The 27,419-nt window shown below is 36.3% G+C and overlaps 1 protein-coding gene across 12 annotated transcripts in view; it reads left to right on the top strand.

Moving 5' to 3' along the window:
• PPM1B (protein phosphatase, Mg2+/Mn2+ dependent 1B) overlaps positions 1-27,332 on the top strand; it is a 58,732-nt gene extending 31,400 nt beyond the window's left edge. For 8 of the 12 annotated variants that reach the window (XM_083828819.1, XM_083828814.1, XM_083828818.1 and 5 more), the window contains 5 exons: positions 4,323-5,186; positions 7,238-7,355; positions 14,687-14,798; positions 17,710-17,767; positions 23,608-24,642. In XM_083828819.1, the coding sequence (XP_083684945.1) occupies positions 4,341-5,186; positions 7,238-7,355; positions 14,687-14,798; positions 17,710-17,767; positions 23,608-23,913 (1,440 nt within the window). In that variant the 5' untranslated portion in view covers positions 4,323-4,340 and the 3' untranslated portion in view covers positions 23,914-24,642. Of the gene's footprint in view, positions 1-4,322; positions 5,187-7,237; positions 7,356-14,686; positions 14,799-17,709; positions 17,768-23,607; positions 24,643-25,484 lie in introns of those variants that run through there. The other 4 variants (XM_083828812.1, XM_083828811.1, XM_083828813.1 and 1 more) reach the window with 1 other exon arrangement.
• The last annotated feature ends 87 nt before the right edge of the window (positions 27,333-27,419 follow it).

The following is a 27,419-nucleotide window of genomic DNA, read 5'->3' as shown; positions in this document are numbered from 1 at the left end:
CATTTATTTCTGTGGAAGCATCCTTTTTTTACAGAAGGAGCACATGGATATTGTAACAGGAGACTCTGGCACTATTTCTTTTCTACAGCACTGACTTATTAAAAATGGCTGGCCTGTTGAGTGAACCCTTCTGAGGAAGAGACATTTTGCAGCATACTCTTATGACCTTAGCCCAAAAGATCAATGTTTAACCCGTTCTCCTTATATGAAAAGACCTGTTATTGTCTTTGGGACTGTTGGCCATCAAAGTAGTAGTTTTTCTTGGAACTCTCAAGTGATCTGGAAATTATTTTATGTTATCTACAAAAACATGGGTATAGACTGTATTATTTAACCATGTTTTTGTATGCCTTCATGGCTACTAGCAAGTAAGTGTTATTTCTGCCAATTTAATCTATGTGGGAAGAAGCATGCTTTTCCTTTAAAGTAGCTTCCTATTCCCCTTCTATGATAGAGTGGAAAATAAACTCATCGTGGATATTCTGGAGCTGAGCAAGAACTCTTTACCATTTTATGGGTATATCTTGGAGAAAATCAGAGGGTGTGGTTGTTTTTCTTTTAAACAGAGAAATTCACACTTGTTCACAGACCTGATATTTAGGACTGTTTATTTCAGAGCTGATACAATGCAAATATACGTATTCATTGTGTAGCTGTGGGGAAATGGAGATGGACCACAAATTTTTCAGTGTCAGAAGGTGTGGTTTTTGGCTTTATGCTTTCTATTTCCATACCTCAAAAGCATAGATGACTTTGGTTTCCTAGGGTTGAACTATTGGTTGCCTTACCTGTATGTAAGATAAGGACCTCATGTAAAATTTGCATCAGGTAGGAAATGTTAGGGAAGAATACACATTTGGACTTTAGAATAGTATGTCTTGGGTTAGTTTTTTTTCCTGGGAAAGGGACGTCAGCAGGTTAGAGACCTGCAGCATCAAACTTGATTGTAAATGACTTAACGATTGGTTAACGATTGGTTTTAAAGTAGAGATGAAGAGTGTACAGTAGTGTTAGAGTTAGTGCTCTAGCAGCATGTTGCTGAGATTCCTCTGAAGGCCTTACAAAAGCTACCCTTAGTCATTATTGGTACTTAGCAGGTGATTTTTTTTTTTCCTTTCTGGAGGTGAGAAAACTATTGCAAGAAGGGAAACCTAGGTTTCTGTTCTTGATCTGCAGAATATATGCTGTTTTAAAGAACTTAGTGGCTGTTTCTTTCTTCCATGCTCACTAAAATGGTTTGATTTTTTCAGCTAATCTTCAAGACAGCTGCTGCTTTGTATAGTATACATAACATACACAGCAATAGAAAGATTTCTTCTATGTATTTGGTGTTTTCTTTAGGACTAGCCATAAGCTGATACCTAAACTTACTGTTTACTTACTGATTGTAAGTCTGTCTCTACATCCTTTATTAAATATTTGTAATATTCTAAATATCTTATTTGATATTAAAAATATAATTGCAAATAGGACAATCTTTCAAATTTTTACTCATTCTGAGCTGTAAGAACTCATTCAGAAGCTACTTATGAAACAGGTGAAGCTAAGATGTGGAACCCATGGTTTTGACTTTAGTATACAGTATGAATGTGTATGTATAAAACAGTCAATAGTCAGGTCATAGGCTTCTGTAGTTAGATGAGTTTTGGATCTTCTTTACACAGTTGTATGATTCCTTACTTCATTCTCTACTATCCCAGATAGTAAGAGACATGTAGATAGTGACTGCAGAGAGAAAGAGTACAGATAACAGGGCTTCTTGTTCGTGAAATTCTTTGGATAATATCATAACATTGAATGGACTGGGAAGGTGGGGGGAATTAGGGGAAGTTGGGGATGGAGAGGAGGTGCTTGAATGGGCTTAATGACTTGACTTTGCTGAAAGTATGGGAAGTCTTCTGAGAAAGTTGGTTGCTGGTCTGAAGTCATTCTTGCTTTTTCTGTAAGATGTGCCAGTTAATTATCAGTTCAAATGAATGGTACTCTTGGTTTTGCTTTGCAAAGTCTAGTTTGAGGACTGTTTTCACGTTTATATAGAGTAAAAACAAATTGGCAGCAACTTTGTAGTGTGTTCTTGTGACTTGAGTTTACTGTAGATGCTGCAGCTGGAGATGTGTATCTTGTACATGGAATACTCGTTTTGGAGCACGTACAGGGCTTAGGATATATTTCTTTAGTGTCACACAATAGTTGTTTTTTAACAGCAGCTTAAGGCAATTCACTAAGTACAAGACTTGTGTTATAATAGCGGACTTCTTGATAGCAAAAGATTGGTACAGAGAGATAATCAACTAGTCTGCAATTATAGAGTTCCCTAATAGATGTGAATGATCAAAAATCATGGTAGTAGCTCAGAGCCGAGCTAGAGGTGGGTATTTGCACGGTGTTAGAATTTACTCTGTACATGCAAAACCTCAATTTCCTTTAGCAGCTGATTGCTAAAGAAATCTTTTTCTCTAGCAGATGTGTCTAAACTTGGAATCCAATTGATGATGTTTTATCCTACATCTCTTAAAGGATCTTCAGAAGAGATAACTCCAAGGCTTGTAATTAGAATATAACATGGTACTTGAACATAAGAGCCATCTGAATTCTGGTGCTTCTCAGTTGATGTGATTTAGCCAAGTGCTAAAGTACTCTTTTTTTTTTTTAATAAAAAAATACCAGAACCGTGTTCATCCTTCTGCAGTGTTAGTAGCACTTGAGTTAAAGACCATTAAACATGAATTAAGGAAGTAAATTATACTAAAAAGTAAAGCAGATAGGGAGTTGCTGCAATATTTGGAGAAGTGTCTAAATTTACATTAAGAGTGAGAAATATAGTTCAAAAGAAGTATAGCTGGTGAGTAAAGTCTTGGTCTGTGGAATAATGGGGATCCTCAGCCCTTCATGGAGGCCACTGGAGCAGAGTGTGAAGTTTGCATTATCTGGTTGAAAGTTCTGAAATTACCCTGGCAGGGTGGGGTGAGGAATCTAGCGATAAGCTTTTCCTCTTGCAGTGTACTGTTTCCTTTTCATCTCTCCTGTTAGAGTAAGCTATGGATGATGAAAACATTTTTAGTGGAGGGGAATGAAAGAAGAAATGAATCATTAAACTTTAGTTCTGACATGGTAACAAACTCTTAAAGCAGTTTATCATGATTCCACAGGTTCGGTGGGTGCTAGTGTGTGGAAGCACTAGTGACTGACTTGCTCGCAATCAGTCAAGGCTCTCAGATTTTTGCTGGTTGAAAGTTGCTATCGTTTTTACAGCCAGTCGCTAAGGGTTTCATGGGGTAGTCATTGTTAGCATGGTAAGGAGTTTTCTGAGTTTTTGAAAAAAAAAAAAAAAGTACTGCAGGGTCTCTGGGTTAAAGAAAATATTCCTTGCTGACTTTGTAAAGTGCAAGGTGTTTTTTCAGGCCTGCATAGGATGACCTGTTCTCGTATAGGAGAGGAAGTTGGAAGTCCTCTGAAGCTTCAGTGTAGGTTACTTGTATCTGCAAGCTTACTCTCTGAGGATGCTTCTCACATATTCTGAAGCAGATCTTCTCCAAATGTTGAGGAACTAACTTTCTGTGGAATATTTTCTTCCCTTAGAGAGCTCATATCTGTTTTAACTGGATATGTTTTAAAATCAAGATCAGTGCATCTATGAACTTAAAACCACGTGAATGTCTTTTAGGGATGGTAAAAATTGAAATGTATTACAAAGAAGTAAGTAATATAGTAAGAGAATCCTGTAAAAAGTTTTCTTGGGTCAAAGTGGGAAGTGACTTACTGCTTCTTTGGAAGTGCTGTAATCATACTTTCCTTTCGTAAGTGGTCTACATTTCTCTATTGTCAATTTTGCCGTGCTTACAAGAGATTAGAGAAGTGGCACAGTACATGCAAAGCTAGCAAGTCGGTACTTTTTTATAAAGTATTAGCTTTTCTTCATGCCCTAGTGAAAAATGGAAGGAGAATAGGAGTAATATGGATGTTATTTTTCCAGCAGAGAATGACAAAATTGGGCTACAGAGGTATGTGAAGTACTCTACCTTCATATGGAGAGCCTTCTTGCACATTTTGTCTTAAAGACAAAAACAAACAAAAAAACCCTGTGCACACAAAATAGAAGCCATACTGCCTGAAAGGCAGACAAGGGCCTGTAAGTTCCAGTTTCATTAATATCATTTGTTAATTATCCCTCCCTCCACCTTACAGCTGATTTTTGCACATGTGCATGCTTTGTAATATGTTTTCTTAAGAAGAAAGGGAAGGGAGAACAAAACTGACATTGCTGAGTGAACTTAGATAGAATGGTGGATTTATAACTAAGATTCTTCTTCTCTGTTTTCCAGATTTGATATTGCATAAACATGGGTGCATTTTTGGATAAACCAAAAACTGAAAAACATAATGCTCATGGTGCAGGGAATGGCTTGCGTTACGGCCTCAGCAGTATGCAGGGATGGAGAGTGGAAATGGAAGATGCTCACACAGCTGTTGTAGGTATTCCTCATGGCTTAGAGGACTGGTCCTTTTTTGCTGTCTATGATGGTCACGCAGGATCTCGTGTTGCAAATTATTGCTCCACACACTTACTAGAACACATCACTAACAATGAAGACTTTAGGGCGGCAGAAAAACCTGGATCTGCTCTTGAACCTTCAGTGGAAAATGTCAAGAGTGGAATCAGAACTGGCTTTTTGAAAATTGATGAGTATATGCGCAATTTCTCAGACCTCAGAAATGGGATGGACAGAAGTGGCTCAACAGCAGTGGGAGTTATGATTTCACCTGAGCATGTATACTTTATCAATTGTGGTGATTCACGTGCTGTTCTCTATAGGAATGGACAAGTCTGTTTTTCAACACAGGATCACAAACCTTGCAACCCAAGGGAGAAAGAGCGAATCCAGAATGCAGGAGGCAGTGTAATGATTCAGCGCGTTAATGGTTCATTGGCAGTTTCTCGAGCTCTGGGGGACTATGACTACAAATGTGTTGACGGTAAAGGCCCTACAGAACAACTTGTTTCTCCAGAGCCAGAGGTTTGTGAAATTTTAAGGGCAGAAGAAGATGAGTTTATCATCTTGGCTTGTGATGGAATCTGGGATGTAATGAGCAACGAAGAGCTCTGTGAATTTGTTAAGTCTAGACTTGAAGTATCAGATGACCTGGAAAAAGTGTGCAATTGGGTAGTGGACACTTGTTTACATAAGGTATGTAACTGTTTTCTCCAAGCAGATGTTCTAAATCTATCTTCTGTTTAGATGGGTACAGTGTTAACAGCAGTTTCTGGCCTAATCTTTCCGTTCTCCCTACTCCTACCCTCAAACTTCTGTACCCATTTGACTGTCTTTGCTGAAGAGTGTACAGCCTCATCCTTTGTGCTTGGAGAGGTGATGGCAGTTGCAAAAATAAAAGTTTAGTGTGATGTTTGCATATAGTTCCTGCTCTAAATTTTGTTTCCGACTTTTAAAGTGAATGTTTTCTAAAAACATAATTTAAAAAAAAAATAAGTACGTTCTGTGCAAAGTTTGTATTTTTTGCTCTTTTGAGTTGGGTGGTGTTGCTCTCCTTTGCATAATATCTGTGCTTGTACTGCTATCTCCTCATCAGGGTATGTTTTGTCTATCATCTGAAGTGGTGTCCTCAGCTAATTGTTGTAGCTCAGATGAAGAAGCACTGCTTTTGCATCTGAGCTTGCTTGCACTCCTCAAATTTAAAGTTCATTAGGAGATATTGCAGGTTGGTCTGCAAACATTTCACAGGTTTGTCATTTCCAGCATTCACTCAAAAGTGTAACTCCTACTAATGCAAATAAAGTTCCTTGATGAAGCCATAGACCAAACATGCCGTTTTGAGGAAGGTTTAAAACTTAGAAATTAGAATTAAGCAGTAAAGGGTAAGTAACTTTTTTGGAAATATGGTTGTATTCCAGCATATGTCAAATGTTGTAAGATTGGTTTAAATGCCCTGGCTTTTCTGAGCAAGCACTTGATCAGCTTCATTAATGACTTGTCACTCCAGTATACTTTCAGTAAAGCAGTAGACATAACCTCATGTTTTTAGCCTCATTTTAACCTCAATTTTCTAAAGATCCTGGATCTGAGCAGTTTGTGGCAAGATTAGAAGGTCTTCAGGATGTGAAGTATTATCTATTGTAAAATACTAAGTGTATCCATATGCCTGATATAAAAAGGAATTTGGACCAAGTCCTGCATAGGGACTTTGGGACAAGTCCTGCATTCTGAAGGAATTTATTCTGATGTTGGATTGCTACCTAATTTCCTTTGAAGAATGAGTAGTTTTGGTAAATGATAGGAACTACCCAGTGGGTTGGGGTTATAGAGAAACAATATGCAGTGAAAAATGGCACACAGATTTCTGGTTTAGTTTGGATAAGGAGCTATTTACATAACGTTTGTTAAAGATTTCAAACTTAGACCAGGAATAGAGAACTTGACAGAAAGTGCAAGAATAGAGAACTTGACAAAAAAAAAATCTTGATTTTAAACCAGGAGTTCAAATTACAGTTTTTCTGGATCTCCTTGTTTTTAAATTTGAATTGTAATTTTTAAATTTGGCTATGGATTGTAATTTTGAAAGGTGAGGAGGAAAGTGGTATTGGAGCTTACTTGTGAACAATTGGCATTAAAATTATTGTCTGCAAAAGCCATTGGCTGATACTGCTGAGCACGAGATAGTCTGTAATGTCAGTTTGGTCATACTAAATGAATTCTTATTTTGTAATTTACCTGTTTTCCTCAAGGTGCATGACGTATAACGTGTACTTCCTGTTAAACAGCCATAGTGAATGTTTTCAAACTTACACATTAATAGTTGAAACTAGCTATTCTGGTAGTTTAGAATATTCAGCATTTCATTTTGCAACATGAATATATATTTTTTTTCATTTCCTTAAGGTTAACATTAAATGACAGTCTAATTTCTGGCCCGTTTCCTTAAATGTTGTTTTAAACGGTTATTTTATGTAGAAATGTTATTTTTAAGCAGTTGGCACATAAAGTGCATTGAATAATTTCAGCTTAGACTAAGAATGTAAAATCAGTGAAAATCAATTTAAACAAGTAGTTTAGTTGAGAAAGAGAGGTGGTTGTTATTAATCAAAGACTTCCACTGCAAGGCTTCTTTTTCCCAGGTAAGTCTAGGATACAATACTCTAAGTAAAAGTACCACTGGTAACAAGAATAAAAAAAGGAAAGATGAAATCTAAAGAGCCTAACTCTTCTTTTTCTTTGTCGCATAGGGGAGTCGTGATAACATGAGTATTGTACTAGTTTGTTTTTCAAATGCTCCTAAGGTCTCAGATGAGGCAGTGAAAAAAGATGCAGAGTTGGATAAGCACTTGGAATCACGGGTTGAAGGTAAGAAATCCATTTTCTTTAAAAATGCTGTCATAATGTTATTGAGCATAAAACCAAAACCAACAAAAGCCATCATGACTTTATGATGAGGAAAAATGTTATAAACCATATATCACACGCATTTTCTTAATAAAACCTTAGATCTTTGCATTTTGTTTTGTGAAGACAGAAGTAACCACTGACCTTACAGAGGCTTACATCAGCTAATTAAATAGTGATATTGTTAATGTTTTGGTTACAAAGCGATACTTGTGTTACATGCTCCATTTCTTTTGAGGAAGCTTGACTAAAAGAAGAGCCTTTATCAGTTTTTCTTGAAGGGACTCCTAATTATCAATGTTGTTTAACTGCTTTTGTTTAATACAGTTGTGAGTTTGTTTTAAAATGTCAGTTTGAAAAATAACTTGTGAAAACTTTTACAGAGTGTAACTGATCAAAATATATCTGAATGCAAGAGCTTTAAATCATCCTTTTGGTTCTGAATGCTTACCAAGTGTATGTGTGCATGAACAAAAGTTGCAATAAAAGCAATTCTAGATGTTTCTTGTAGAGGACTGAACTTAATTACTAACCAATTTCATTTATTCACTGATTTTATAGTTCTTTTTATTCCTCCAAAGGATTGAATACAACATTTTCAGAGACAGTTAAAAGAACAGTTAAGCGAGAATGAAAGGCTAGCCCTTGTATGTTTATTCCTTTTCTGCCACGTTCTTAATGTCAGAAAAAGTGACTTTCAAACTGTTGCTTCTGTTTTTTATTATCACCGGGTAAGGCTGTTCTAAGGTCTGACAAAACACCTGTATGTAGTGGCTTCTGCGTCTCTTTAATCTTGTTGATTACTTTAGTGATCCAGGTATAGCTCAGTTTGGTAGAACTGACTGAAGTTCGTTGTTGATACTGAAAGTTTGCCTGTTTGTAGTATTGATCATATGTTGGCATAGGCTTTTGCAGAATCAACCCAAGCATGAAAAGAACTATTCCTGAAACAGTTTGTCTTGATGTTACATATGTGGCTGCGATACTACCGTGAAAGAGCTTCATTAGAGAGAAACAGTGTTCAGAGGTTTTGAAAACCTTGTTGTTATCGTTAACTTCTGTTATCTAATCAGAAGAGCACTGAAGAACTGTCATGCGTTTACGTATGATGCAGCTTATTGATTTATCTGCTGGATCTATCACAGCAGCAGTGTTCAGGGGAAGGAGGTGGTTTATTGAAGAGCACACTGGCTGAGAAAGAACATTGAAGTAGTTTGAACCCTTTATTGACTTGTTTCAGGACAGGACTAGCATATTCTGATGACTATATCCAGGTTTAACAGCGCTTCATAAAGAGGCGGTACCTCTTGTAGACAGACAATGAGTCATGCAGCCACCTTAGATGTATTTGTGCCAGGTGCTGAGACCAGTGTTTCAGTGTTATACTACAGTATTGCTTTCCTGATAGTACTCTTTTCATGTAGAAAAATGCAACATTGGCACCTGCAGGACTGTTCAGTAGTGTTCTGTGGAAGTAATTTTAAATTTAAATGCCAAGATGTCTGGGACTTAGATGTCTTCCTGCTGGTTCCCACCTGCAGTCTTGAGACTGTAGCAAGGTCTCAATGACATAAACCACACCTATGGACACCAACTGCCTGAGCTTGAGTATTCTTTATTAAATTTTCTCAACATGGATCCTGATGGTATCTATAATCTATAGAGGAAAATACTCATTTTCCTTAAAACTATTTGAGAATTACTAGTATAGGACTTCAGCACTGTCTCATGGGAGATGGATTCCGCTTCTGTTTTTCCTGTTGCTTTTATTTGAAGATCTAAGAGTTCCACTGGCTTTTCAGTATGCTGTAATAGATGTTAAAGGATTGGACCTGCTTTTATTAGAAAGTAGTTCATATCCAAGTAAGTAGGACTAAGTATGAATGAGAAGTAAGCCTGCACTGTAGATCTGAGGAGATCAGGAAACTTCTGAGTGTATGTATTAGAACAAACAAAAAGGAAAAAAAACCCTACAGCTAATCATTCTTAACTTTTCTTAACACAAATTCAATATAAAATGCAACAGATGACTTAAACATCCATCCTGCCACTGCAACCTAGCTGCTGTGGGCAACTGTCAGCTTTGTCCCTTAAGTTTGAGGATTTTTGCTACTAACTTTAATGCTGTAAATGACATTTTCTGGAGATATTTATTTTTTCATCTGTGTGAAATGGTTGCAGTCGTGTTCTTTGTTTAAATGTGTTTTTATTAGTCTTATGTAACCAAATAAGGTATTTAGACTGCTTTTTTTTCCTGTTTGTGTCCCAGTAATCTAGACAGGTCTGTTACATCAGTTACACCGACTTAATCTTTAAAAAAGAAAAAACCTATAAGAAGGCCTTCAGACTATGACACAGTTATCTCTGCATGTGCTGGTGGTGTGTATGGTGTGGTGTCTTCCCCCACTGCCCATCTTGTTTAAATGGGATCTAAACTGACATGGCTTGCATACTTGGCCTTTCTGCTGAGGTTAGGGAGAGCTAATGGTCACTTCACATGCGAGCTCTAGGCACATTTCTCAGAACTTGGCTTACATCCTGGGCTTCCTAGATGACTAGTTAAGATAAATAACTATTATCTTCCTATGTCTGAGGAGAGGACATGAGATGTTAATAGGCTCTGGGAGAGAGCCAGGAGCAGTTACCTTCGCTGTCTGCAGTTAGGTAGGTGTACACATGGTGGTTGTGAGTTAGTATGCCTAGCTTCTCGGGAGCTTCTCTCTCAATTTGCAAACAGGTGGAAACAAATAGAACTACAGTGTATTTTATTGCTTTTGCGAATGTTAAAAGCATTAATAGAAAAAGGTCAAATGTCAAATTACTGTCAAATGTCAAATTGCTGTCAAATACTTCCTAGTCAGATTGACTGGATTAACTGAAAACGATGTAGGAAGCATTATTTACTAGTAACAATGCTAGTGTTGTAGCATAACTGAGTTACTGCTCTATCAAAATAACTACTGAGCAAAAATATTTAACCTATATCATCATATTTAACACATTACACACAGCAAAAAAAATGTGGAGAGTTTGCAACCTGCACTGATGCAGAGCCATTCCAAGTGTAACTTGTAATGATTGCTAAGCTTAAGATCTCAACAGAAACAAGTTGCTTCAAAGGCTGAGTTTCTGTTGCTTCAGCTATTCTTGATTTTTCCTACATGAGTTCCCTGTGTCATTCTGTGTTCAGTGAATTGGCCAGAGTGCAAGACCTTTAAATGTCAAGTATTTAGCAAGGAATGAGTGTTAGCATATTTGAGGAAATTCTATCAAGAACCACAGAAAAGAAAGGGAACAACTCTGAATAATTTGAAGTAATTGCTACTGTCTTCTCTCCAACAATTTTTTCATACTTCATAAATTCTTTGAAATTGACATCTTGACACAGTATCCTTAAAAGAAAGGAAGTTACCGGACTGCAATTTCTACATTACATTTGTGCCTTGAGTACTGCTAGTCAGAATTGATGCAGAGAAACCTGAACAAAACCTTTCAAACAACTGGGGAGAATCATTTAGAAAGGGGGTGGATTCTTAAAAGTAAAAAGGTAGTCTTATTTGCAGGTTTACATAGTGAGTAGAAATGCTTTTCATTTTTTTTTAAAAAAAAGGGGGGGGGGATAAGAAAGAACGGTCCAAAGTATGAGTAGTAAGGAAAAAAGTGGAAGGTAGGAATGTCATTTTTGAGTTTGTTCAATGGTATTTGTTTTTCACGAATGTGCACTGTTCCACATGGGATATTTTTGTTCTCTTGTGAACCTTAGATTTAAAGCTGACTGGACTATCCTATCAAACCTCTAAGACAACCAGTTTTTCACTGCTCTGTTTAGGCATTTTAAGGTTTGGCTTGGAGAAAAAGGCATTCTTTGAGGCATGCTTTTATTGTTTTTGCTTGTTTTAATATCTGTGCTCAAAAGCAGTTTAACACTTGCACGTGTTATTTTTCAGTCATTTTTATACATTCCTAAGTAGAATGCCAAGATCCTATGCATTCATATAATAAGCTAGTAGTTGTGTCAGGTCTTCTCAGAGTTACCAAAAAATAAACGAGCAAGAGAAAGTTTTTCCATTAGAATCCTCAAAACTGTATACTAAAACTTTTTGGTAGCTTGGATCTTAATGTCGATGGCCTCTGTGTAACTACATTCCAAAGCTGCAAATTCAAGAGTATTCTGAAATACCTATGAGGCTGTGCTTGATGGCTTGTGACTAAGTTACTTATGACAGTGACTTGCTCTGTTTTGAGTTACTTAATCGGTCAATTTCCAAAGTAATGCAAATGTGTTGGACAGTAAAGTTATGCTAGCTCAGTCTTTTTTCTTACTGCTGCTTTCAAGTGCTACTTTCTGCCCTCTGTTTTCATCTGGTTTGTCTTCTGTTTTTGTTTCTTTGTGTTTTGAGATCCACTGATTGCTAACAGGAAGAGAAAAGTAGGCACAGAAGTCAATGCTCTGACTTCTGGGTGAATCAGACATGGAGATTTAAAAAAGAAAAATAAGAAAAACAATGAACACCTCAAGTCATAAATAGGGGCACTTCTTCAACATAGATTCAGGTAGTTTTAATAGTTGAATGCTCAGTTAATACAGCAAGTTGAATTACATACATTTTATGTATGTAGAATATGTACTTTATATAAAGCTGTTTTGAGGCATTGAAGTTGGACCTGGTAGAGAAAAGTGGAGTCTTTCCGATGTCGTAATCTTACAGCTAGAGATCAGAGGAGGTGCTGGAGTGTAAAAAGCAGTTGTAATGTTGTCTGGTTGGGGACTGAAACTTTAGGAAGATTACGCACTGATATAAAACTGGAATAAATTTTGGTTGGAATTTTCAAAATGCTTATCTCTGAATCAAACTTTTAGTTAAAATTATTTTAGGAGTAAAGTAGACTTGCTTTGTAGTGGACTTTCATGGATTTGCATATATGATAATATCATGAAGTGATTCTTCAAGTGTCTAAATTATATTAGCAATAGAGGTATAAAAGTTTCTGCAGTCATGTTTTGCATATTCAGTTAAAAATAACCCTGCAATTAATTTTTTGAACATCATTGAGGAAGTGAAAACCTTGTAAATGTGTATATTAGGTTTTGAAAACATTTGTTTGCTTTCTCTAGTGATCTTTGTCAAACAAATCAAAGGTATATATGTGTTAGCCAGCGTGTAGTGAGAAGAGGACATTTGCTTTATTCTTGGAGTTTTCTATTAAGGAGCTGATTTAGTTGTGGTTTATTGTTTTGTTTTTTGTTGTGTTTTGTTTTTTTGAAAGGGGTGGGAAAATGTTTTGGTGAAATTACTCATCCTAATAACAAAGAGAATGAGACGGCCAATTTCACCAGAATTCCAGATTGAGCACCCTCTGAAAATGTTCAGAGCTCCCAAGGGTTTATACGGCATAAAGTAGAAGATTCCAGTACCAAGAAATATACAATAATCCTGAGTTGTGACTGCTTTAATTCCCTTTTAAGAAGATATAAAAAAACTCGTGCTTACTTCTGTAGCCTTAGTTCTTAGTAATTTTTGATATTTGTTACTTTTAGTCTGTACAGAAACTGACAGGCTGTTGTTATAAAAGGCAGTATATACATGAGACATGTTTCCTATCTGATGTGACTCAGCACCATTTATATTACAGTGATAGCATCTACTTGTAACTAGGCAGAACTGCACAAAAGGACAAAATCTGTGAAAGGACTTGTGGTTGATATGTGTGAATGTGCATGGAAGAAGTGATCAAAGCCTGAAGATGACACAAGCGCGCAGACTTAGCTGTCATTTCCTTTGCTGGCCATGATTCATTCTTAATAGGTGTATGAAAGTTATATATAAAGTTTCGTGGAAGAATGTTTAACCACTTTTAGTAATATACCCCGCTCATTCATTGCAAAGAGTTTTGTGGTGCTGACTTAAAATTGCAGTTTAGAAGCATAATGCCTTATTTCTTACAGGGTAGTATTACTGTTTTGAAAGTAGAATTGCCTTTTGAGGGCTTTGCTACAGATCTCCTTGATACAGAGTGAGCAAGTGCCTTGAAAACACATTTTGTTTTCAGTAGTCTTGAGAGAAGTCTGCATGTCCCTTGTTTTATGGGTATATAACAGGCATCAAGAGAGATTTAAGTACCAGGAAACCTAGGGTGCAGTGTTTAAAGTAGGTGATGTGCTCTTCTACTAACTTGAGAAACTGAAGTTGTTGCATCAACTCACTTTAATTGTAGGCTCCAAATCAGGCAACCAGAGTGGAAAATAATTGATTGTAAGAAACTTAATGTGTTGTTTTTTTTTTTAAGTTTAGGATAGTAGCCATGATACAGACTGATCTAGATAAGTTTTTGTTTAAGGTACACAACAGGGGAGTTAGGAAGAAAGAATTCTGAATCTTTTTTGCATAATATTTGAGTCAGTCTCTACAGGAAATGGCACTACATTCCTTAATTTAGTTGATTTTCAGGAAAATTTTAACTTTTTTGACTTTGTGACACATTCATACCATTACAACTTTAGATAACCTAAGTGAATCTTTTTCTGCAATGATTGTAATTAATTGACTTGAGGCTGATGTCTGGAAGGTTGTAGCATTATGCATATGTGAATACACATATGCATCTATTGCAAGTTAGTCTTACAGCAGCTTTGATGAATAAGAACATGTGAAGACTGACTTCATAGTTTAGGCATTTCTTCCTCAAGGCAGAAAAGCGTCCTGGCACTGGACTAGTGAGATATGTCTGCTTTGAAAATGGAATACCTCATCATCAGTTATCTGTTGTGTCACGTCTATATTCTGTTTTGGCCACTAGGCCATTTTATTTGTTGTCTTCTTTTTGCTTGATGGTCCTGGTGTTTATGCACAGAGATTCAGGACTTTGAGAGTACAGGGTGTTATTCACAATGAAGTATGACAGTGAGTTCCTGGGAAGTGTTGGCTTTATGGCATATAACTTCTGAGTGTGTGCTGCAATGCAATGGGAAGGTAATTGAAGCAGGCTTCTCTTCCAGGAAGGTGACAGCTAGAACAAGCTGCTGTCCCCAGGATGTTTCAACCAGTTCACAGTCTACTTAAGAGTTTCTCAGAGAGAGAGAGAATGGCTAGAAGCATAATGGAAAGGCAGACTATGGATTTGAATAGCTCTGTTCACTGTGCAAATATAGCTTACTTAAAACATTTTTTAAAAGTCCTGCTTACACAATTTTTTTTATAATATCTGTTAAAGTGATGATGTCTTGTACCTTACTGTTTTAAGACATGGGTCATATAAATTCAGTAATCTAAATACTTCTGTTTTTAAAATAGAAATTATGGAAAAATCAGGTGAAGAAGGAATGCCTGATCTTGCGCATGTTATTCGTATTTTATCTGCGGAGAATATCCCTAATTTACCACCAGGAGGTGGTTTAGCTGGCAAGTGAGTACACAACTGGAATTTCTTTAACTATTTAGTTCATTGCAACAAATGCTTTTAATTAAAAATTCTAAATCTTTCTCAGTGTAACAGCCATACTCAAGTCAATAAAAGTTCTTTTCTATATTTGAGGCTAGTTTACCTTTTGCTCTACATAAACATTTGTGTTACTGATCCCATTCCTGAAGGGTGAAGGGAAAGATTGTATTCTGGTACATAATGTACTAGTTTATTTCCGTTGAGCTGTTAAAAAGAAAAATATACACGAATATACATAATATGCATTTACTCTTAGCTATTTATTACCTCAGTTTAAGAATATCAATAATGTAACTAGAATATCAAAATATTAGATAAGAGAATTTTTGATGTCACGCTCACTCCACCACCCAGTGTCCATGCTCAACTTCTTAGGGCATTGTATGCTTCCCTCAAACATCTCGTTTCTGTAGAAGCCAGAAGTGGCTCATTCTTTGAAAGAGGAGATCTAAATGTGTCAACTCTGATGTTGTCACCTGATTTTAGTTTGCTGTCCTTTAAAATTAAGCTTACTCTTCAAAGACCATCTTCCGGCCTGTCTCAGATCACCCCTGTAAGTTTGAATGCTGCAAAAGAATAGACATTTGTTGTTGGAAAAAGAAAACAAAAGTCTTGAGCCACCATGTTACTTGGGCATTAGTAATTCTGTGCAACATCTTGCTGCTGAGTTTTTACATGCCAAGAAAGTACTAAGAAATAAGTTGTATAAAGAAAGGAAAGTGAATTGCAGGAAAAGAACATTCCCAAGGTCCTGATTTTAAACCCTCTGCAATAGCTATCTGCTACTTGTATGGCAGCCTTGCTTGGACAGTCCATCTGTTCTCTGTTACGCTGGTAGGAGGTACCACTTCTCTCCATAGTGCGGACAGTTGATGCCAGAAGTATCAGAAACTCTTAAGCATGAGAGAAGACCTCATTGAGTGCTGATAACTTTGTACCTTATTCCAGTGACACTGGGAAGAAAGGGATTTCATATCTGTTCTGTATTACATGCAAGAAACAACTTTTGTCAGTAATGGTATTCAAAACAGTGATTTTGTCAGTAATTCCTCTTCATGCCACGTCCATCACTCCCAAAAGAGGCTGCGCTGGGGATATTTTAATTGCCTTTCAAGTCATGAACATCACTAAGTTATTCAGCTTGTCCAGAGCAACAAGGGTTTCAATTATTTCATATCAAAGGTGACTGGATACAGACATTACTTGTTTGTAGAAAGGAAAATAAAAGACTTTCTATTATAACAAATAGTATCACTTTAGAAGCTGTAAGAGCTGTAAAATTTAGGGTAGATTGCCAAAAACTGCATCCAACTTCTCTTTGGATCTAAGTGTTCACAGGAGCAATGCCTAGGTTCTTCAGCAGTCAAGGTTTTCTTTCTCCAGGTCTAGTTCTGTTTTGAGAAATACTCCAACCCCTATTCAGCTAGATGTGGATTTGAGGTATCTTTGAGATCCTGTCAAATCCTTCTTGCGCTTGTAGGATCTGATTGAATTTGCCTAATATATGTTCCATCTTCTATTTTGAGGGCATTTTGGTAGTCATGCTTATTTAAGTTTGGAGATTTCCTCACTGATGGTAAGTTTTAGATGCTGTCTTGCAGAGAAGGAGTTTCATTCAAATTCACCTAAATCAAAAAAGATCCTTTATTTGGAACGCTTCATCTAATGAGGCTTCTTTCCTGGTGCTCATCCGGAGGCAGCCCAAACCCCTTGTCTGTGAACAAGCGCAAGCTGTGTATACACCAGTGCCTTGAGGCTTCAAGTGGTCAGTGTATCTGTTGTGCCTGCCTTCTGCTTGCCGTGGCATGGTGTGTCTAGGTAAATGGCTAACCTCATTATCAGCATATGCTGCATCTGAGCACAGGATGGAAAGCGCAGTGTCCTTTGGCTATTGTAGGCTCGTGGTCATCATGAGATTTGATTCAGTCCCTTGCCTTCATTGGTCCAGAAACTTTCCCAGAGTTCTGAGTATTTTAGTAGGTACTGTTTTAAATACTGAGAAATCTGTTGTGATGCTGGACACTAGCTATGAGCCAGTCTATTGCTTTGCCTCAGCGATCCACATACGTGCAACGTTCCATTCAGAAATGAAACTCTTCTGTTTTTGCTTCCATGATATGAACATAAGAGCTTGTCATACTGGATCAAACCAAGGATCATTCTAATTCTGAGCACTGTCCCCAGGATAGCTGAAAGTAGATGCCTAGGGAAGAATATGAAAACAAGAGAGTATGTAAAATGCTTCCCCCGTTACTACTACTGTTTTTAGCTTTTTGTGCTCATCTTGCCTGCCTGTGAAGGTGTGGCCTTCTTAGCTGGATGTGTTCTGGAGACACCATATGGTGTTGAAGTTGTAGTGTCTGCAGTGTGAACAGACATTTGACAGCAAACCTCAGAAGTTGTAGGCACTGGACACCAGGCTTCAAAAATTCTTAGGCAAGTAGTAACCCATGTATAAGTAATGAAAGTAAGAAAAAAAAACAACAACAAAACCTGTCTTCAAGTTCCACACCCAGAAATAAGAAAACCAACTAACTTCAGGAGTTTTGTAACAATAAGAGAAATACAGTTTTAAATATTACTCTTGGCAAAATCTGACTCAAGGTGTAAAGGGAAAAACCATGGGGGAGGATAAGATAAGATAAGTTTTGCGTTGTTAACTCTTCACAAATTCCGGCGTCGTGTTAAATCCCTAAACATCATATTGAAAATGTTTGAAGACACCAGGAGTGGGCTTCATCTTAACAGACAGGTTGAAGGCCAAGCATGTAAATGTTCTGAAATCATTTATTATTGTGCTCAAACCTCTTAAGCTCTCAAAGCTTTTGAAATCCCTTATTGTTATGCTTATTTTTTTTTAAACTTCTCTTTTTAGGCGTAATATTATTGAAGCTGTGTACAGTAGACTGAATCCACACAGAGAGAATGAGGGGGTAAGTTTCCATTTTGATTGCTATACATCTTTGTTGATGAGAACATCCAAGTAGTGTCATACACTAAGCAAAATTGTACATCACTGCCAATAAAGTATTATAAACACAAAATATGTATTGGAGCATACAGTGTATGTTGACCTTGTTTTGGATGGGTTTGATATGGAAGAACTTCATGCTCAAAGACAGAAATCTAATTCTGGCACCCAGTTCTAAAAGACTTTTTAAACTTTTAATTGACTATTGCTTTTTCAGTCAAACCTGTGAAGCAACAATGTAGTGTTTTTTTAATGATAGTTTACATGGTCAAAAATCATATTCCTTACTAGATATTCCAGATATCTACTAAAAGAGAGGGCAAACACTTATTACTGTCTTCTTTCTGTAAGTGTAGACGACCTTGGAACACTGAATATAAAAGATAACGAGACTCATATTGACTGCTCTTTGAAAGTGTATGTTATCTTTAAATATCCCATGTGCAGTGGTCTAAGGACAGTGTAAATTGCTTTCAGTTTACTTCTGTTCCCATTTCTAAAAAGACTTGCATTCATCTACCCTGTTCATAGTAAGTTGTTTTAAATATTTATGTTGCAGTATGGTTTACTGTAACTTCACACCTGATTTTGGGTTATTCATAATAGTGATATAAAGAGTAATTAGTATTCATATCAGTAGTAAAGTTCTTGGAGAAAAAAAAAGTTTGGAAAACTGATTGAATAACTAGAATAGTATATTGTAAAGGATTGAAAAATATCACTGTTGATACACACGCTGAACTGATCTGCGAAGATGCTGTTCATCTTCTAGTAAATCCTTCATCATCAGATGTTTTTTTTTTCCTGAGATGACCACGAGGTTCTCAGTCACATGGTCATTATAGTCAGTGGTGTGCTGGGGGGAGTATTTTTAAATACTTTGAAATGATTAATGGCATATTCACAATCTTAGAGCACCCAATCTTACCACAGTTAGCTTGTGTTTTTTTCCCAACGTGTTTCCTTTTGGTTACCTATTTTTGGCTTATTCTCTTAAGTCAGAAAGCTTTTGCAGATGCAAGGGGACACTGTTTTAAGTATGAAGAGAGAAGAAAAGTGTAGGATTTGCTCCTTTTTTGTTTTTCAAATGTGATAGAACTATAGGTTTTTCGTTTAACATGCATTAAACTGTGCACCTGTACCCCCAAAACAAGTTAGTGGTTATATTGTTCAGCTTGCTATCTTAAGATAGCTGCAAAAAAATTTCTTGTTTTCAGCTTCTTTAGTACTTCAGGAAACTCTGCCTGCTCTCGCTCTTAATATTTAGCCATAACTTTGTTCCTTCTTGGGGGGAGGTTTAGTTGAAGATTATAGCATGTTTTGTATTTTTTTGTCTAATTATAACTTTCTGGAAATGTCATTTGTGATGCATGCTTTCAAAGTCCAGATTTAGTTCTCAATAGCTATGCAAGTTTGCCTAAAGCCCTAACATAGAGTGTGGCATCCTTTTTGTATGTTGGCTCCTTCCAGGAAAAGTTTTCTACATCATCTGTTATAATTTAATAATAAAATAGGGTAACTGAATTAAATATGCAAAGTAAATACTCAGAAAGCAATATAGCTTTGGACTTTATTACCGTTAGAATCACTGTGTATTTGTTTGGAGTCTTTTTAGTTTGGTGCCTTTAATAAGAAATGCGAGTACACTCCAGTTTATTTTTGTAAACTGCATCTTCGGTTGCTACTTAGTGCAAATCTCAACAGTGATTTGAATGATGTGTTTTAGATACATTGCATCAAATTATAGCTGCCACTTTCCAGTCAGTACCTTTTTTCTTCCTATCCTAAGCGATTCTGACCTAGAGCAGTTTGAGAAGAGGCCGCTGCCACTGGGTGAAGGATGTAATTCCTGTTTGCGCTTTCCCAACAAGCAGGAATTGTTTATTTTTTTGTTTGTGAGAGCAGGGTGAATCTTGTGGGCCTCATCCGAAGTGACCAAAGCATGAGTGCCTTGCTTGTCTTATTTCAGTCCTTGGTTCTAGGTATATAAGTAGTGATCTCAGTCTTTTCAACTGGATGTTTAAGTGCACAGGAGGGGCAGAAAAGGGAAGGAAGCTGTTCAGTTATGCAATGTCTACACATTGTGATAACGTTGCTACACATCTCGCATTTAAACAGGAAGCGAAGGTAGGAAGGAAACATACTGTACATCCCAGTGATGACATTTCCAGTGAGATTGTAATCGAAGTTATAATGCTTCTGTTCTAAACCAGTATGAAGCAAAAGTGCATCTTCATACTAAAAATTACACACTGGAGACAGATTCTGAGTCTGCAGAGCATGAAGGTGCACTGACTTGAACTTGAGAATCTTTCCCCATGTGTATTTAACTGCATACGAGTGTCTGTTAGAGTGTGGGTGTAAGGCATAATACTGCAGTTAGTAACTTGAAAATCTGCCTGTGGCAGTCATCTTAATCTGGTGATTTTATATAAAGGCAGAAGCTTTTTTTTTTTTTAATACCATGGGGGGAAAAAATAAAATAGCTGTTAAAATATTAATGCATGTGAGTAAAAATTGAAAAACAAGAAAGATAAGCTTGTGCAATTGAAGATATGTCTTCCTTCTTAGAGTTTACTTTTTAGTGTTGAACAGCTTAAGGTAGTTACTGAGAGTTACTGTGAACTGGATCATAATAGCTTGACAAATAAGTTCTTAGTATATAAATTAAAACCAAGATGGTATCTTTTCTAGGTTAGGTTTGTTTTTTCTTGTCACTACATATATTTATTAGTGTTGCGCCTGGCTTAGTTTTTTTTTGTCATTGGAGCTTGTGATTTGTGGAGTAACTTTAGTTGTTCACGTGTCTGTTTTGTTACGTTTGCTGTCTGAGAATCTTCAACAAGTGGCCCGAGTAAGTAGATACTGTGTAGAGTGAGAATCTGTGGGGAGTAAAAGAGTCTTTACTACAGCACTATTCAGAGATTGCTAACGTAGCTTCAGCAGTCATTAAAAGTTGTGGGTGGTTTGTTTTTTTTGACATCTCACTGCAGTACAAGTATTGGACAAATCCAGGGCTGGAGAGAACCTTGCATTGGGCTCGCAAACTGCAACTTTGCTGGTGTTTCAGCAGAGGGGCTTCTGCTACAGCTGTAGTAACTTGTACTCTGACAAGTGTGCGTGAAATCACAGAAATCTGGTACATACTGGGGCTTGCTGCTTTCAGATCTTTGAATGGAATTTAGAAGAACTAGGTAGCTAAATAATTGTTACCACTGTAACGTTAGAGCAATACCTAACTCAGTAGGCAGTCTAGTTTAAGTGTAAAGTACACTTTCTGTTAAAAGTATTATACTTTCTCTAAGGACTCTGTTTATGCTCCTAAGACTAGTTCAGTTAGGCTGCTTGGGTGTATGTGTAACCTTAAAAATGAGGAACAGTGTTAAAGTTACAGTGACTATGCTACAAGTTTCAGTGGCATTTGTTTAAAGCCACCTTTGTGTTTGAGTATCTTGTTTGAGACAGGCTATGTTTCTCTACTGCTTTTACTAATACTATATTCTGGCATTTGCTAAATCAGATTGTGCGTCATGAAGGGCTGTGGCAAATTACTTTTAAAAAAATTAAATGGACAAAATTCTTGCAGCCTTAAACACTGTAAATCTGGTGTCCTTTAACACACAGTGGCTCTTTATGTACAAGTAATCTAACAGAGGAGAAGTTGTGTAAGAATCGTGAATGCTCATGTTAAATACAGCTACCTGTTTTTATGGTCAGGACTGAGTTGAATTAGAACACGAAGAAGGACAAATGCAAACTTGTACAATAATGTTAGTTTTCAGGGCTTTTGAGGGACCTGTTCTAACCAAATGTCATTAGAGATAAATCTGTAGTAGTGTATATATAGTGTATAGTGTGTGTATAGAGAAGAAAACATACCAGTAATTGTGTGTGTGTATATATACTTATGTATACATATACAATATATGTGTGTGTGTATATATATACATATATATATAGGAGCAGTTTCTACTGTCTATTATATGTGGGGTTTCTTGTCTGCTAACACTGAGGGAGACAAGGGAAGCACAAAATGGACCAGCATCAAACGATACAAAGTAGGATGCAGGCTCAAATATCAAGCACTAACAGCACTGTTATTTTGGTTCATGATAGCATTCGAGTTGTTCAGGAGTCTCGGCAATGCTAGCATATTGCTTATTGCATTTACTCTTTAGAGTTGCACAGGAGCAAAAGTATTTACCTCAGTCTGCCAAAAGGGCTTTAAAGATCTGAGTATTGTGGAGTGGGCGTATGTTTGCTAATGTCAAAACCTCAGAGTAAAATTGATGGGACAGAGGAATTATATCAAGTCAAATTTTGATGCTCTGAATTTTTGCTGAATTTGTGCTTCTAAGGCACTAAACCAGTCCCACTTAACGCATTAAAAGTATGTATTTTTAACTTGCTTTTCCTCAACGGGCTCTTGAAGATCTATCTGAATGTGAAAATGCCAGTACGTGGCAGTCACAACATCTGAAACTAAGACCAGAAAACCACAGTGGAAATACATCTCTACTTAAGCAACAAATAGAGCTTAGAGGGATAGCATTATATACAGTAATGCTCACTTTTGTGATAAAATTGTCTCCTTTTAACTTACATTTTTCTAATCGGTCTCAGGACTTCTATTCCAGCAACATTACAGCATCCAAAATCTTCCTGAACCCAGGATACTGTCTTAATACCTCTATTTAGCTTGAAAATGAGCAATTGCAATATTTGTAGCTTATGAAGCTTTTGGACTAGATAACAATAAAATGAGGTCGGCATGAGAAGGCAGTCTGGATTTTGCCTCTGTTGCAAAATCTGCCAGCTTCAAGTGTTCTAGTTCCATTTGTCTAGCTTGATAACTTGCTAGATGTTAATAATTTAAAACATGCTATTCTCTTAAAGCAACAGTACTGCTATAGCACTTGAAAGTTAAAATATTTAATATTGATTTCAATGTGCTATAATAGATACAGAAGCCTATTGGAAACAAACAAACACCAAAAGAACCCTACAGCAACAAAAGACTTTCCATTGAAGGCTTGTAGACAAATACATGGTTGCAGAAGAGACCTATGTTCCTTAATCAGTGCGTGTTATTCAGGTTCTGTGCTGTAGGTCACTAAATTTGACTTTAAATGGCTGTTGCTGTGAATTTTTCAATGCAATACACATCTGCCAAAACCATGGTCTTATGTTGTTTAAACCCCACCGCTCCTGGTGCTGATAGGTAGCTGTTTTCTTTCTTTTATGGCAGCATCATGCATGCAGAAATCTCTTTAATATAGAGGGATCATCTTCTAAAACACATTGAAGCATTTGTATCGAGGTGATGCTTCAACTAAATTGTTAGCGGTAGCCTGTTCTTTTTTGTAAGCTTTTCACAGAACTGCGTTGCTATCAGCTGTGTGAAAATTCACAATTAAAAATATTGACCTGTTGGCTAAAGAAGCTTAAATGTTCAAATTTCATTCATTTCAAAATGACAATTGTGGAGAATGTCTATAAGAAAGACCGTTTGAACCAAGGAGTTAATTGGGTGGAGGTAGCATGTTGACACTGTCTGGCTCAAAATAAATTGAAATTATTATTTTAAGGGATGATACCTATTAAAACAGTGTTTTTATATTGTATAAAATAAACATGAATGATACTGTTCTAAGGTGTATGTTGCTAATAAGTGTTTTTATACTTAAATTAGAACAAAGCTGTTGTTTTCTCAGTCAGAAAAGTTGTGTTTTTTTTCAATGTCGTTCTAAAATACCCTAGTTTAACAACTGATTTTTTTGGGGTCTTGAATCTTAAAAAAAGGACCCTGGCGAAGCCGAGGAAAGTGGAACGCAGGGAAAATTGGTGGAAGCACTCAGGCAAATGAGAATTAATCATAGGGGGAACTACCGCCACCTTCTGGAAGAGATGCTGACTAGTTACAGGCTAGCTAAGATACAGGGAGAAGAGTGTACTGCTGAATCAGCTGCAGCTTCTACTTCAGATAATGATGCTGGACCCAGTGACCCTCTACCAGAAAACCCCACAGAATCTGGGAATCACCTTGCTGAAATACAAAGCTCAAGTGAAGATTCAGGGATGAATGAGATGAGCGATAAACAGACATAATGTCTTTGTTTTATGTAGCGGATTTAACGCTTCTCCTCACTTGGTGATTTTCCTTTGTTTATATCTCAACATTTGTCACATCTATCCTAGAAGTCTGTTGTTTTCACTTTTGATAATTTGTACAGATTGTTTACATAAATATCTTTTTCCTTAGAAGTTCAAAAGCTATGGTATATTACAGTAGTTGCATCTTATGTTATATAGCAACCAGGTAACTTTTGCTTTGAGATTTTTTCAAAATCCTCTGACACCAACAATAGGAACCTAATATGCTAATGCAAAAGTAAATTAAAGAAAAAACAACAAAACACCTTGTAAGTAAATTCTTAAATAACAATTTTGATGGTATGTTTGCTGTTGTAAAGTAATTCACAACTTAATGGTATCTTTTGTGCAAATTAATTGAATTATATGAATACTTCCCATTTTTCCCCTGCATCATAACTGCATGTTTGTACTTGAATTGTGTATAGTTTATATTACAAGTAAATTACAAAACTTACCACATCTTAGTTTGTCACTTTTTCTTCTTGAAATGTGTACCATTTTTCCAATTTAGTTTGTATCTACTGTTCATAAATACCTATTTTCTAGATGACTGTATTCTTATTTCCCAGGTTGTAGCATAACATTTATCCAGAAATGAAAATGTACTTAGAATTAGTACCTAGTGTCAAGTTTTAAGAGTTTGTGTTTAAGTGAAAATAAAGAACATGCTGTGGAATCACACCTGTATGCATATTGACTCTTTTAAACAAGTAATAAACTTACTTTGAAATGCCATTATTCTGACATCAAAACTTCTCTCATAGCTTCCGATATTAACTCATCGTGATGTTCAGTATTTTTTCTGCAAATATTTGAGTAATTTTAAGTTTGGTACTCTCCTCATTAATCCTCTGTCTGAGCAACGTTTCTCAATTTCAAGTTAAGCATCAGCAACATAAATGAATAAACTGGCTGTTCTACCTAAGTTTACCTTCTACCAAATCATTTTCTTGTCTTTTGGTGTATGACACATGTATGCACATGCATTTGGGTAGGTCGGTGATCATAGTGCTGATTTACAATGGTGGTAACTGATTTGCTAACAGGTTAACTCTGGAACAGTTGTGTCAGTATTCAGTCCTTATTGTAATACTTGCATATAAAAATATCGTTGTTCAAAATAGGTACAAATTTCACTGCCTTAATGAAAAAGAGCCTGTGGGAATTTCTGATGAACCAGGAATACCTTAAGAGTTAAGTTTTAGTACTCTGTAGAATTGTATTTTGTATTCCATAGATGTAGTAGTATCTATTGATAGCTATGATGTAGTATGATATTTAGGTAATATTTAAGTCTTTATGTTAAAATAGCTTTACTGGGGTCATGTTTCATAAAAGTGAATTCTCCTGTGTAGTTGAAGAGCAAAGCATGTTTGTGTGTGGAAGTGGGCAGGTATGAAAAAAGGAGAATGTCGGTTTTATGCTAGTGTTCTAATTAATTATGCCACTTAAATCCAAAGTGCAGCAAAATGTTTTCATTTGTATTGGTGAGTAGTAATATTTCTCCTCTTCTCTTCCTGTAGGGTGCTGGAGATCTAGAAGATCCGTGGTAGCCTTACAAATCTACTAAAATGCTTTTGATTCTGAAAGGGGGAAAAAACTTTTAAATCTGTTTTCTTCAATACAAGGGAAAAATTCTGGTGGATTTCCAACATTTTGTGAAATGGGCAGAAAGATATTAGAATTTTCCATCATTTGTTCATTTTTGTGTTTTCTGATATTGCCACTCTTAGCATTGCCTGTACTACAGTATTTTTACCAGCCTCAGGCATACCGATTACATCTGTAATGAACTCTGGCCCTAAAAAGGAAGGAAGGAGTGATTCTCTCAGCAGATCAGTGTATGTACCTGAGGTGCATGGGATTGTAGTTGTACTCTGAAGATACGCTATGGTTAAATGAAATTACAGCACACAAGCATGAGAGAGTACAAGTAATTCTTTGAGACGTTACTTATTTCACTTTACTGAGTTGGAAGGCTTTGCAGCTCTGTGGCTTGAAAGTGATTTCAATTGGGCAATACGCTATCAGATGTGTATTACTACTTTTTTTTAATTTTCCAGTTTTACCTGTATTACCAGACCGTTAGGTTTCCCTGCGGTGTCCAAATTGTGATATGTTGCCTACTGCTTGCTTGGAGATAAGTGTATTTGGCAATAATATATGAAGATTCTAGGCATCTAAAACCAGTAAGAATTTTACGCATGTGTACAACACACCCTTAAACTCTTGCTAGAGAAAATCTTTTAAAACCAAACTGATGAATTTATAGTTAGTAGTGACTTGCTTTGACATCTCTCACAGCTGCAGGTTTTTAAAAAAAAAAATGCTGAAAATTTGCCTTTATTATAATGTAAATTGTGATCATTTTGTTCTATATGTGGTTTTCTATAGTTTTTGATTTTTTTCAGCTTAAGATACAGACAGAAGTCTTGTGTAATATGGGTATAATTTTTAATTGTTTGCATTATTTTCAAAGTTCAAATTATCACTTTGAGATTACTATAAATACACTTAAAATTATCTATTTTAAATTAAGAAAATATTAGAGATATTTTCATGGGTTCAATGACCTTTCATTTTATAAGCAATGGGCATGGTACAGAGTGGCTGTCATGTAAGGTACTTGAAGATTCTTAGTTTAATTCTATTTTTGCAATAACCTTGACTTTTTTTTTCTGACTTCTTTGAGTTGTGCATGTAATGAGTCCAGTAAATGCTGAAAATGGGGAAGAGTAAAGTATTTATCTAAAGTAAAAGCTATTGGGGAGGGGAAACAATGAATGTATCCATCTGTACATGATTTACATGCTGTGGATGCCTTGTAAACATTTTCCTATTTGTTTAAACTGTGTTTCAGCGAGGATGTAATTGCCCTTGTGTGTAGTTTTAAGCTAATGACAGTCATCAACTGGTTTTGTGTGAAATGGAATTCATGGTATTTTTCTGTAACTTTATCCCCATGGTGAGTCTGTAAAAAAAAAAAAAAAAAAAAAAAAAAAAAGAGCTCTGTCATACCAGTGCCGAAGGCCAGCTTTCCCGATCATTTTGATTCACTGTGTATCTGATTTATTTTTTTTGGTCTAGAGAGGATTATTGCCACAGTATATTTTATTTATTCATTAGATTTTAGCCTTGTAAGTTAAAGTGTTCTAAATGATGATGTTAACAGGTATTTGTCCCTTTACTGTTTTTTTGGGGGTTGTTAAAAGATAGGGAATGAAGAATGCAAAATGGTTTATTGTTCAGACTGTCCGCTCTGGTCCAACCCTGTACTGATAGTACCTTCCCAGTATGATATTGTGATGTTTCATACAATACAGTGAACATAACCAACTTGTTATCTTCAATAAAGGATTGCTAAAACAGTGTGATATGCTTTATATTTTCTTGAGAAGGATTTTTATTAAGGAAATACAGGTGTTCTACATAAAATGATAGGATTTATGAAGTTTCCC

Source organism: Anser anser (genome assembly GCF_964211835.1).
Source record: "Anser anser genome assembly, chromosome: 3".
Classification (NCBI taxonomy): Eukaryota; Metazoa; Chordata; class Aves; order Anseriformes; family Anatidae; genus Anser; species Anser anser.
Note: the sequence above shows the minus strand (reverse complement) of the source record. Positions and strands in the feature narration are given on the sequence as shown.